General features: G+C 38.9%; 1 protein-coding gene across 1 annotated transcript in view; it reads right to left on the bottom strand.

Moving 5' to 3' along the window:
- The window catches only part of KIF13B (kinesin family member 13B), a 198,572-nt gene that overhangs the window by 90,076 nt on the left and 94,640 nt on the right, over positions 1-13,856 (bottom strand). The window contains exons 11-13 of the mRNA XM_078445580.2: positions 12,947-13,159; positions 11,455-11,565; positions 8,465-8,599 (exon numbers count right to left, since the gene is read on the bottom strand). Of these exons, the coding sequence (XP_078301706.2) occupies positions 8,465-8,599; positions 11,455-11,565; positions 12,947-13,159 (459 nt within the window). The remainder of the gene's footprint in view (positions 1-8,464; positions 8,600-11,454; positions 11,566-12,946; positions 13,160-13,856) is intronic.

The following is a 13,856-nucleotide window of genomic DNA, read 5'->3' as shown; positions in this document are numbered from 1 at the left end:
TCCCTCCAAAACATATCAAGAATTGGCTCATTTTCCCTCCACCTCTACGATCACGCTTTACACTCTACTGCTCAGGTGAATACAGGTGCCTCCTACTATCTCTCCACTCCTAATCCCTCACCCCCATCCACTCCCAGCACAACAGCTGATCGTGCAGCGCCCCCTATTTAAAACCCTCAAGTGGCTTCCCTTTGAACTTCTAATGAAGTCCAAATTCTTACTCAGGCTTACAAAAAACGCTCAGTGATGTGGCCCTGCCTGCCTCTCCTATCCTAGCTCTTACTACTCCCCCTTCTCCTGGAACATGATAAGGCCATACTGGCCTTTTATCTGTTCTTTGAGCACACTGGCTGGTTCCTCCATCTAATCTTGATATTGGTAGTTTCTTATCATTTCTATCTCACCTTTTAAGGGAACATTCTCAGGGAGGTGTATTCGGAACTGACAATCAGATATAAGCACCCCACCACTCTCCTATTTCAATTCCTTACCTAGCACTGACTATGGGTTGGTTTACTATATGTCTCCACAGCTAACATGGAAACACCACAAGAGCAGAGAACAGCCTGACCTGCTCCCCACTGTAATCCAAGCACTTAACACATGCCTGGCACAATTAGTCATTAAAAAAATATAAAGGAAAAATAAATGATCATTTGTCTTCAGACTCAAAGGAAGATGATTCTCTCCTCCTCTTTGCTGGTAACCCTTCTAATTATGTTGTGGGTCCCAGTGATTCCTATCTCTTCTGGGACCTCAATCTCATAAAAAGGGCCCTTCCCCACTAGTATATTCATTTCACCTTTCCTGGGGGTTTCTTCTCTCAGCTGTACTGCAGTGGTGATTCTAAGGAAACAAAGAGCTGGGATCCAGAGCTGCCCCATGGTATCCTATTCGGTCCCCAAGGAGTATATAAAATACAGAGGACATTCCACATAAAGCTTTACTCTTCACTATTAGCTGAGGCTTTCTGGCCAATCCTATACTTTCCTAATCTGGAGAACAGGGTTTGACTCCATGAAACTACAAGTAATGCTTTGTGATGCTCAGTAGCAGGCCTAAAGAATCTATTCCATGCCTATCTGCATTCCCCACTTTGGCTCCCCCCGCCCCGCCCCCCCCCCCCCCACCGTACAACACCAACCCCACAGTGAAGTGAAGTTCCAAAAGGGGGGAGAAAAGAGTCTAAAGAGAAAAAGGGCCCAAGACCACCTAAAAAAGAAGGAAAAATTGTCAAAGCACTTGCCTTGAACTATACAACCCAGGTTGGGGTTTGAGTCTAGAACCAACTCCCACTACCATAGTCTGACTGCACACAGATTCAGGTCCATGTCTGTGCCTTTGCTCTTGTTCTCTTTGCTTGAAAGACTCCCTCTTCCCTTCATCTAAATACAAGGGTCTTCTAATTGAGGGTCATTTTCTACTTGAGAAAGTTTCACCAGTAGGCAACACTGACTTCTCCCTTCTCTGAATCCCCTTAGAGGGGATACCATATTTCACTATCAATTGCACAAATGTTGCTTTTTTCCTTTATTTAGACAGCAGTCTTCACAGAACTCCTGCATCTTCTACAACAATGAGCACAGTACATGACACATGGTGTATGCTAAGTATCTATTGACAGACTGAATTAAAAATTATTGGAGATAAGATATTAACACAAACATGCAAAGGCCTAATCCAAATTCTGGAAGGAAAACTTCATTTTTTTAACAAATGTATACTAAGTACCTATTATGAGTTGGGCACTGAGTCACAAGAGACAAAGTCCCAATTATGGTGCTTACAATGTCAGTGACAACTTAAATCTCTCAGTTGAGGTTATAATCTATTCTGATTTGGATGATGATTCACTGTAATCTCAAACACTGCACTCTAACAGCTCAATCTGCCAAAGCATTATTGTTTGATGTTTAGGCAACTTAAATAAGCTTTTTGATAAGTTCTTCCTATTGTGCTCTAAGCACTGCAATAAAAACACTGACAAGAAAAAAAAAATTAACTTATCATAGGTTGGCACAGTTTATCTAATGAGTATCTAAGTGCTATGAAAGTACAAGGTAATCAAAACAAGATAAATTAATCAGGGGTGGCTTTTCAGTCTCTTTGTGATATGTGGATACAATGATTCTTAAACCAGACTACTTTTGGGGCGCCTGGGTGGTTCAGTCGGTTAAGCGCCCAACTTCAGCTCAGGTCATGATCTCGCAGTTCGTAAGTTCGAGCCCCACATCAGGCTCTGTGCTGACAGCTCAGAGCCTGGAACCTGCCTGGATTCTGTGTCTCCCTCTCTGTCTGCCCTTCCCTTGCTTGTGCTCTGTGTCTCTCTCTCTCTCTTTCAAAAATAAATAAACATTAAAAACAAATTTAAAAAAATAAAGTAGGGGCGCCTGGGTGGCCCTAGTCGGTTGAGCGTCCGACTTTGGCTCAAGTCATGATCTCACGGTCTGTGAGTTCGAGCCCCGCGTCGGGCTCTGTGCTGACAGTTCAGAGCCTGGAGTCTGCTTCGGATTCTGTGTCTTCCTCTCCCTCTGACCCTCCCCTGTTCATGCTCTGTCTCTCTCTTGTCTCAAAAATAAATAAACGTTAAAAATAAATAAATAAATAAAGTAGACTGGTTTTAGGGAAAACTTTAGCAAATATAAAATACCATATGTAAAAATCTCAGAAATAATCAGAGGCTAGAAATGGTTTTTAACCTTTTTTCATCCGTTTAAGTTTAATTTCACTGGAGAAGATTAGTTAACTATTCTATGAATTTACTGTACCTTGCTTCCTTTATAAATCAACTATTTATGTGGCTCTTTTGAGAATCTCCCTTTGACCAGCTAAGTCCTAAAAGAAAGAGTAAGACAGAGACAGAGGGGAAAAGAGGGAGGGGGAAAAAGGAAGATGAAGAGAGACAGGACTTGTCCACTAGTGACATATTTCACAGGGTAGCTTTTCCCAGCCTGCAAGAAGAAAAAGTAGCATATGGATAAAGCCCATGAGGTCCCTCAGTCTTACCAGCATTCCCAGATAATTTCTGAAGGAAAAGGTAAGTAAGTACCAACGGCACTAAGCAGAAAAGTACCTGTTACTCTTCACATATCTAAGTAATCAAAATTCTTTAATAAAGAAGTCATGCTAGCTTAACAGAACCTAGACTCTGAAGACAGCTTTTCTGGAATGGAGGTGAAAAGGGCAGGAATGCTATCTTCCCATCTTTTACAAATTCAAACACTACACCACACAGACCAAACCGCTGCCAACCCAAGAACTCCTACTGTGCCATGACTGTGTCTTCTTCATCTTGGAGTCCTTGGGGCCCAACCCACAGCTCCACAAACACTGAATGGCTGATGCCTCTGCCATTCTCATCACTTCAGTCGGTGACTGTGAATACTGGCAAAGAGGACAACAGGCAGTTTACTTTCAATGGGAGCTATACTATAAAAGACATGTGTTTTAAAACTGCTGCCGAGGGGTGCCTGGATTGCTCAGTCAGTTGAGTGTCATGATCTCACAAGCCCGTGTCGGCTCTGTGCTGACACCTCAGAGCCTGGAGCCTGCTTAGGATTCTGTGTCTCCCTCTCTCTCTGCCGCAACCCACTCACATTCTGTCTCTGTCTCTCTCAAAAACAAACAAACATTAAAAAAAAGTTTTAAAGGGGCACCTGGGTGGCTCAGTCGGTTAAGCATCCGACTTCGGCTCAGGTCATGATCTCGCCGTTTATGAGTTCAAGCCCCATATCAGGCTCTGTGCTGGAAGCTCAGAGCCTGGAGCCTGCTTCAGATTCTGTGTCTCCCTCTCTCTCTGCCCCTCCCCCGCTCACACTCTGTCTCTCTCTCTCTCTCTCTCTCTCTCTCTCAAAAAAAAAAAAAAAAAATTAAAAAAAATGTTTTTTTAATAAATAAATAAAACTGCTGCCTGGGGCACCTGGGTGACTCAGTTGGTTAAGCGACCAGCTTCAGCTCAGTCATGATTTTCACGGTTCATGAGTTTAAGCCCCACGTCCCACTCTCTGCTGTCAGCACAGAGCCCACTTTATTATTTTTTTAATTTTATTTTTTTAATTTACATACAAATTAGTTAGCATATAGTGCAACAATGACTTCAGGAGTAGATTCCCTAATGCCCCCTACCCATTTAGCCCATTCCCCCCCCCCCCACAACCCCTCCAGTAACCCTCTGTTTGTTCTCCATATTTAAGAGTCTCTTATGTTTTGTCTCCCTCCCTGTTTTTATATCATTTTTGCTTCCCTTCCCTTACATTCATCTGTTCTGTCTCTTAAAGTCCTCATATGAGTGAAGTCATATGATTTTTGTCTTTCTCTGACTAATTTTACTTAGCATAATACCCTCTAGTTCCATCCACATAGTTGCAAATGGCAAGATTTCATTCTTTCTGATTGCCGAGTAATACTCCATTGTATATATGTACCACATCTTCTTTATCCATTCATCCATCGATGGACGCTTGGGCCACAAAGCCCACTTTAGATCCTCCGTCTCCCCTTCTCTTGGCCCCTACTCCCTACCCCACTAGCACGTGCTCTCTCCCTGTCTCAAAAATAAATAAAAACATTTAAAGTTGTTGCTGAATCGCTGGTATGAATCCTTATCAAGTGTGTACATGTATAATTTGCTCTAAATCCTTCAGAATCAGCCTTGTTTCCAGGGCCATTAATAGCTGACTTGTGCAAAGAGCAGATCCAGAACCGCATAAGCAAAATAGCCCTCCTGAGAGATCTGGAGGATAATTGAAAGGCATGATGAGAATCAATTATACTGTGATCCCATTTCTGTAATTTAAAAATATGTATCAGTATAAGCCTATAGACATACATATAGGAATAGACCCAGCAGATACAGATAAAACTATTAAATGTTAACTGTGGTCATCTCTGCATGTTGGAATTTGGGCACAAATCCCCCCCTCTTTTTCTAGTATGTGTTTATAAAACTCTTCAGAAAACAAAGTGTATTATTAGCATAATGTTTTTAAGGTGGGGGAAGCAGCTCTTCCCTCTAGAAGCTTGGCTGGCACTGGTATAAATGTCCAAGACTGTCTTAGAATCACAGGCAGTCCTTGATTTGCATGAGAGCAAAGGATTGTAAAAATAACATTGCAAGGAGATCTTAATAATCAATGGGGAAACTGCAATTATTCTGTGACTTTTTAAAATGTCTGTAAAACCATTAAGATTTTTCTTACTGTTACAACATATAGGATAATGAAAAAATAGTAAAACCGATATTTATTTAGTATACTGTAATTCAGACTATTAGAAACCCTGAGGGGCGCCTGGGTGGCTCAGTCGGTTAAGCGGCCGACTTCGGCTCAGGTCATGATCTTGCCGTCTATGAGTTCGAGCCCCGCACTGGGCTGGGTGCTGACAGCTCAGAGCCTGAAGCTTGTTTCAGATTCTGTGTCTCCCTCTCTCTGACCCTCCCCCGTTCATGCTTTGTCTCAAAAATAAACATTAAAAAAAAAATTTTTTTTTTAAAAGAAACACTGAAATTTAAAGCATTTTATTTCTGGGGTGCCTGGGTGGCTCAGTTGGCTAAGCATTGGACTCTTGATCGCAGCTCAGGTCTTTTTTTTTTTTTTTTTTAAGATTATTTATTTTGAGAGAGAGAGAAAGGGAGCATGAGCAGGGGAGAGGTAGAGAGAGAGAGGTAAAGAGACAGTGAATCCCAGGCAGACTCTGTGTTGTCATCGCAAAGTCCGACGCAGGGCTCCAATCTTACAACCGTGAGATCATGACCCAAGCCAAAATCAAGGGTCAGATGCTTAAATGACTGAGTCATCCAAGTGCCCCATCTCAGCTCAGGTCTTGATCTCAGGGTCGTGAGTTCAAGCCCCACTTTGGGCTCCATGCTGGGCATGCAGCCTATTTAAAAACAAAAAGTATCTTATTTTCGTTAAAAGCTTATCAGGAGTAGTATAAACAGTACCTGCCTTCTTCTCAATACGTAACTTACAATATGGAGGGAGCATATTTCCTGTGCCTTGACAAACTGTGATACTCCTTTCTAAGCTTCTACCGTTTTAACCTCTGTGCTCTAGATGCTGTGAAATATCTCCAAGAGCTCCTTTAGTGTGAAGTGTTCTCCAGTGTCCCTTTGAGCCATCTTCATCCTTCTCATCACACTTTCATTATTTATATTGGTAAGTTCATCTTCACATTTCCCTGGCTGCATGTGTAGAATCTCACAAACGGCAGTGGCGTCAGCATCATCTACTAGATTGTGGTAACTGGAATTTGTGTATGTTGGAACCATGGCATGTAAGGACTGCCCACACATGCAAATTAGATGCAAAATTATCTTGTGAGTTATGTTCCACCTATGGTTTGGCCACCATACTTTGCCTCTACCAGTTCCAGACAAAACAAATATATGGAGGATTCTGTTCTGGAAGAGAATCATACCACTTGGAACTAAAAAGAACGTTAGAGAGAATTTAATCCAGGGTCCTCTTTTATAGATGGGGTGCTGAAAATCACCCAGAGATATGAAGTCATCTGTCCAGCATCTAAATTGATTTCAGAATTTGAAGGCAAGAAATAAAAAATGCTCAGCCTCCAGATTCTTCCAACCCACATCATGGTATCACTTTACTGAAGCAAAAACTGTTCTTGGATTGAGATCATCCTTTTGAATGTGCTTGGTCATGAATATACTTTTGTCACGAGGTTAGCCTGGGCAGTGAAGAAATCAACACTGCCTTAGACTCTGCCAAAACAGGCTTGACCACACAGTCTGAAACAGAATCCCAACACCTCCACACAAGATGACCAGAAATATTTTGACTACTCTCCAAAAGTCTTTAAATAGTTTCTTTGTTTAATTTTTTAGTTAAGGAACAGATAGAATCAGGTTTTTTTTCTTGTTGGCGTATGTGTGTGTTCCAATTTGAACTTCATCACATCAGAAAGAAAAAGAATTCATAGTTCTGAGAAATAAAAAGGGCAGAATATTTGTGTCTTATTCTGTCTTGTACCTCTCCTAAAGCATATGAATACCTATAGCTGAAACCCTAACAGAAAATGCTGCCCACATCATTAAGAAACATAGTAAGTGATATGATCACTTATCATTTTTTTGCAATAGACAAGGGTAATATACATAAGGTACCACGCTGAGTATCAAGTAAGAAGATGGTATGTGGAATATTTTATATTTTACAGTGCTTCTGTTTACAAAGTACTTTGTAAATATCAAGTCTTATTTAATCCTCATAGGGCTCCTGTGAGGGAGTCAGACAGGGAAAGCACCCTTCTATAGAGGATGGATCTGTAGACTGGAGGGGGCAAAGGACTTGAGATCACACATCCGTTCAGCAGCATACCAAACTAAAAACGTGGGTCATCTCCCTGCCACTCCCATGTTGCTCCCACTTGAACACAACAGCTGAGAGTGCACATATACTATACGTATCAAAAACACAATTTAATTCACAGCATAATACAACATGGTATCAGATACTCATTAATAAAGGGGCTTTATTTATCAAAATAACACAAACCAATTACCCCAGGATATCTTTAATAAAACCTGGGAAACTAGCCAATGCATCGTGAATTCTTTAGTCTCTTTAGAAATGAAACCACACAATTTTCTAATTTTAAAGCAGTTTCCAACTTTACCAGCTCATTATCTTTAATTTCTTAGTCACTTCAGTTAAACCTACATATATAGTATCCATATTGTAAGGGTGGAAAAGATTTCCTCCCAGTATATATTAACCACAAGTCAAAATCATATAGTCCATTACCTAATTCATTACGCCCTGGGACAAGGTGATTTTGGTGAGCTCCTCCTCGTAATTTATGTAGTGTCTCAGGATTCCTGCTTATTCTAAAGTTGTCTCTTATCTTCCTGATAAGTGCCACAATTTACAGATTTCAACATACATCGCTATTTGGGTTTCTGACCCTCTCATTCTCTAAGTCATCTATTCTTTTTTTGTAAGTCAATAATCCAAATTTTTGAATTTTCCTAAATTACTGGAAACAAATTTCATAGTAAGTGGTCCTACACCATAACTTTCTTTAAACATTTCCTCTTGTAATCTGATAACCACTCAGAAAAGGGTGTGCTTCACATAAATGACAAAAACTTTAGTCTACTAATAAATTGTTTAGTTCGAAAAGTCATTCTTTAAGCTTTAAAGTTATCTACTTAGCTCCCTGGCATAAATCACAGTCAATCATAGTAGCTAAGATAGTTAATGTCTTGAAAATAACATCAGAATATTAGTTTTTATATTACTAGGTTGAATTACATCACTTGAAGACTAAAAAGGGTAACTAATCTCAGAAACTCAAGATTTTTCTACCTTCTAGTTTATTCGAATAGAAACAATTGTGTTAATTCATTATTTTTGAATAAGCATGTTTCTTCAAGTTAAAAAAAATACTATGAAATATTGTTCTATATCATGGCAGGAAATAGCAGCAAAGCCTGTTACTTCACCTTTAAATAGTAAACCAGAAGTTCATTCAGAGCAGGATCAGCATTCAGATTAACAAGGAAGCATTTATCATCCCCAACTTTAATCCCAGAAGATTGAAGAGATATTCCAAGACTCTCAAGTTGCTTCTGTCGCTCCTATAAATGTATTAGAGAAGGATTAATTCCATAGCTATTGACACAGCAAGATATAAAAGGTCTCACGTTGGAATAATCATTAAATAATTTTATAATTTAAGTATGTTATCTTAGGACATGGTATTATAGATTATTGCATTTTTTCTTTCCAAACTATATAATGTTTTTCATTTTGTTAATTAAAACTTCGTTTTGAAAAATAAGCCATTACCAATAGCAACAAAGTATACTATTGAATTCCCAATGTTCCTTCTTAAAAATATCTAACATCTTGAATTTGTGTTTCTCACAGTTCTATACATATGAGCAAAGGTGTTTTACCAACTGTGATCTTTCTAAAAGGCCAAATTTTCAATACACTCCCTTGCTTGATACCCTCAGTGATTCCCCAGCAGGATAAGGGCCAAACTCCCTCAACAAAGTCCACAAGGCCCTTCAATCTGGCCCGTTTCCTCTCCACCTTCATGTCTTATCATTCCTACTCTCAAAGCCTGTGCTATAGTTAAATGGAACTCTTCCAGGTCCCTCAAAGTGTCAAGAATGCTCTCTTAAGAGATTTTACACCTGTTTCTTCTATCTGAAGTATACTTGTTCTCATACTTGGTAACTCAGACTTGTTTACTTGACCATTTCTCTATGAGGGCATGGATCCTATCTATCCACTGTGAATTCCTGGCACCTAGCAAGCACAGTGCATAACCAGTGAGCACTCAAAACATCAGGTTTGTAAATTTACCAAAATAAAACTTGTAGGGGCACCTGGGTGGCTCAGTCAGTTAAGCATTTGACTTGTGATTTTGGCTCGGGTCATGATCTCACAATGGTAAGATCGACCCTGCTGCACGTTGGGCTCTGCACTGGGCGTGGAGCCTGCTTGCAATTCATATTCATTCTTATTCTCATTCTCTCTCTCTCTCTCTCTTTCTCTCTACCTCCCTGCCGCCCCTCCTCTGCTTGAGCATGTGCTAAATAAATAAATGAATAAAACTTGCATATGCATCAAGTACTACTTTCATAATAAGAGTATGAACCTTTCTTTTTTATGACTGTCTCTGAGACCACACAATATATGAATGTCTGCATATAGGGGGAGACGCATGACTCCTGCAACCAATGCTCTACAATTAAAGTATATGAATTGGGGCAAAGTAGGGTGTCTTTGACTATATATAAATAACAAATAGTAATGAGTCACAGCCACCAAAAGCCTTTGATTCTGAGGAAAGACAAGACAGGCTAAGTCATTTAATTAGGGCCACACAGTAAGTTTGCAGCACAATTAAATTACAGCCTGAAGAATTTGCTATTTTTAGGGATACCATCCCAAAGTTATTTGACCATGGACCATTTTTCTTCCCAGAAGACTTATTAACAATTTGTGGCTATACTGCCAGAAATACAATTTGGGATATGCTTGTCTCTTTTGGAAAAAGGTCAATGACTAACAGACCAGGCCTTTTCCCATGAAAGAGGAGTTAGCAAGCTCAGCAGCACTGAAGCCTGGGGGCTCACAAAGATAAGGTGCTAAATGAGGTGTGAGATAAAATCAGGCAGGGTTCTCAAAAGGGACGTGTGAAAGAGGCAGAGAACAGTTAGGTAAGGAAAAGATGCTAACTATAAGATTCACCAGTATTCACCAGTATTCGCACTGCAATTTTACTTAAGACCGACCCTGTCTTGTAGCAGCAAAGCAACTCAAATACAGTAGCACTTCAGGGTCAATGTTTACTTTTGGAGTAGCTCAAAAAGGCTCACACAAATTAGTTCTAAACTGGATAATTATTAGAATGACTTATAATTTATGAAAAACAAGTGAAATATGTAACGAGAAATGGAGTTCATACACTGGAATATTCTCTTCTCTGTAATTTGAAGGATATGTATTAAAATAACCCAGGATAGGGATACAGTTAAAACAAGATGGATTACATGGTGATCTTTAATGAAACTGGGTGATGGTACATGTAGATTCATCATACTCTTCTCTTATTTTGATCTATTTTGAAAATGAATATAATAAAAAATATTTAAAGTCTGTCTGCACTAATATAAATATAACATCCACTTTATGCTACATAACAGTAGTACCATCCTACAACATCTGATGTATAGATTGATTCTGGGCAGCACATTTAAAGATGGAACCTGCTGGGTGACAAAAGAAATACCAAGTTATATATATTTACTAAACAAGAAACCGTTGAAAACACTAGAGATTTTTAACTTTAGAAAAGGAGGGGAATAGGCAGAGGTTACCTTACCATGAAAAGACTGCTCAGTGGGGTAATGAACTCCACATTCTATTTTTAAGAGCAGAGGCTGAACATCCATCTAACAGGAAAGCCATGGAGCAAGTCTTTTACTAAGTAAACAACTAGACATTTAAGATTCTTTCCAAACGCTAATGTTCCTACCTTAAAATTTCACAACTCCACCTGTATTAAGTGTGAGAGACAGTCACCTCAGATTTAGGTATTTCATATTACTTTTACTGAGTTGTCATAATGAAGCCAGAGGCTTATAGCCTAATATCTACCACTAAGCATTTTATAGTTTGGGTAAGTTCCTTAGGTCTTACTTAACTAGGTATTCAGAGTCAGAGGCTACAAAGTAGTTATTTCATTTAAAAAACTTCTATGACCCTAAACAAGTATTTCTTACACAATGAACAATTAATTGTAATTTGTCTTCTTTGTCTTTGTAAGGCAGAGACTCTTGAATCTAGGTTCTTATTAGTGGTGCTAGATTTGCCATCTCCAAAGCTAAAAAATCAAAACAGGAACCCAAAATGACATCTGAGTTGCATTGCACAAACTGCCAAGAGGTTTCTGTGTCTTTAATCAGAAAGCACAAACCTGTGCAATCTCCTCGGTTTTCCTTAATTTCTCCTCCCAGGTCACAGTCATTTCCTGGATTAGCTTCTCTGATTCTTCTAGCCGGTCTTTTAGCTCTGGAGATTTCATTGCCTATAAGCAAAATGTTTATTTCATGAAATGTCTATACCATGCTCTGAAGAAAGCATTAACTAAATCCAGAAGGATAAAAATAACAGTCTGCCTCCTCTCAGCTCTACAAGTCACCAAGGTCTCTGATCTACTTAAGACATAACAATGAATGCCACGGACACACAGCATCCAGACTGTATGCACCCCACAAGCTCATTCAGTCATCCAAGGTGGGCTTGAAAGGAAGACCTAACTGCTTCCTTTTCCTCCAACCAATTGTCACTGTGAAGATGTAGCTTCACAGAAAGTTCAAGTTCTCAAGGGCTTATTTTTAAATCCCAATAGGTCATATATCTAGACTTATACACAGGATTCATTCTAGTCTCTACTGATGACTTCAGGTATTGATTCAAGTATATACAGACGTACATGTTACAAACTGAATGGTGTTATTAATACCAGGAAGACAGAAACAAAAATTTCAAAGAATCTTAATAAACCATAAAATTATTCCTATAAAAACAGGATAAGTTTCAACAGGCAAAAATATAACCAAAATGACATTCTGACCATGTATTTTACCAATCTACTACCAGAAAACAGGTTATAAGAAAAGAAAGGGCTAATGTCCCAACACCAGGAAAGAGTCCCATAGTCCTGGGAAATTGTGGGAACAGAAATGTTAATAAAGGAGAGATCCTGAATCTCTACTCTCCTGAAAGTATTTTATTTCACTTTTCAAAAGAAAAACATTTGGTTGCAGGTTAGAATTGTGTAGGTTTCAAATTCAGTAATGGAACATAAATACCATACATTATAGAATGTACATAGGGTAGTAGAAATAGAGTACCTCTAAATAGGTGGGTATTTCTGCTATAAAATACTTTTTCTATAAACATAATTAAGCCACATGAAAAAACTAGGTTATCAAGAAGTGGAAGATGTCCTTAAGATTTTCATTCTGACTTCAGCCAGTGAACAAATGATACAGCAAATATCTGCTTGAGTTCTCTTCCTGTTAGTCTATGCCCACTCTTCACCATTTTCTGCGCTAAAATTATATACATTTTGTTTCAAGCGTCTCTCTCCCTCTCTCCCTTATTCAATTATACCTCTTCTTTTTTGTCTGCTGCCTATACTGTGGAAAGGAACATTTTCTCAATTCCCTATATTCTCTCTTTCTGTTCAATCCTTTCACACCTGTAAAAAAAAAAAAAAAAACTCTCTAAATTTCAACTATGAAAATCTATCTGCCTTTATTTATTATTCATCTCAAATTTCTCTTACTATAGGAAACTCAAAAATTTTAAGTGGAGTACTTATCACTTACAGCTAAGGGGAAGAAAATTCAAGTTCTAGCTTTTCCTAGACCCATAAAGTGTGGCTTGGCTGTGCCTTATACCTCTGCTTTAGTTAGCTGTTCTCGGAGTTTTTCTACTTCTTCCCGGAGATCCCGGATAATTCGTGCATTAGGATCCTCATTCACCACAGCATGGTTCACGATGTGCTTGGCGCGGTCTGCATACCGCAGAGTTGAAAGGGTTTCATCATAGTTATCGGCGGCTGGACTAACAGTGGCCACCATGGCTGTCTTGCTGTTACCCCCAAGACTGTCCTAGATGAAGAATGAAATTGAGTAGGATTTTTAAGTTGGAAGAAAACATCATATGAGAAAGATGAAGTCAGAAAGGGTGAGAGAACACATATTTAAGGACAAAACTAGAACTGAAATACCGATATGCTGAACCCCAGTCCCATGCTCTTTCTTCTCTGCCAAGCTGTGTTTCTGCAGAAGGGAGATCTGGTTATTAAGAAAGGACGGGGAAATACAAAAAAGGCTCCATTTATTTCAGTTTAATAACAATTGGTTCTAAGTTAATTTGTCCTCTTCTAACAGGCAATATGATGTCGTAAGTCAGCACACTACTCAAAACAAAAAACAATGATTTCTTAAATGACTAAAAATCTTCCTTAGAGAAACTGAACAATCATAATGTTATTTGTTATCTGATCAAAGAGTGATTACCTACAATCTAGAGCATGATGCCATGTACTTGGAATCTATGTGAAGCCTAAATAATGGCTCAGAAAGTGTTGCTGTTACAGACTATCAGTCATCTTGTAATTTTTTTCAAGAATTTTTCAAGAATTCTAGGTAGAATTATAGTCTTTAAAACAAAAGATATGTTGGAGGCACCTGATTTTATTCCCTCTGACAGCACTTCAAAAACTACTCAAAAGGCTTTACTTTCTACACGACCACTTCTACAGTTCAGACAAGGGTGCTGAAGAAAAGATACTCTCTTCATTAT

The sequence above is a fragment of the Panthera onca genome, chromosome B1 (genome assembly GCF_046562875.1).
Source record: "Panthera onca isolate mPanOnc1 chromosome B1, mPanOnc1 haplotype 2, whole genome shotgun sequence".
In the NCBI taxonomy this organism is placed as follows: Eukaryota; Metazoa; Chordata; class Mammalia; order Carnivora; family Felidae; genus Panthera; species Panthera onca.
This window is presented reverse-complemented; position numbering and strand designations above follow the sequence as displayed.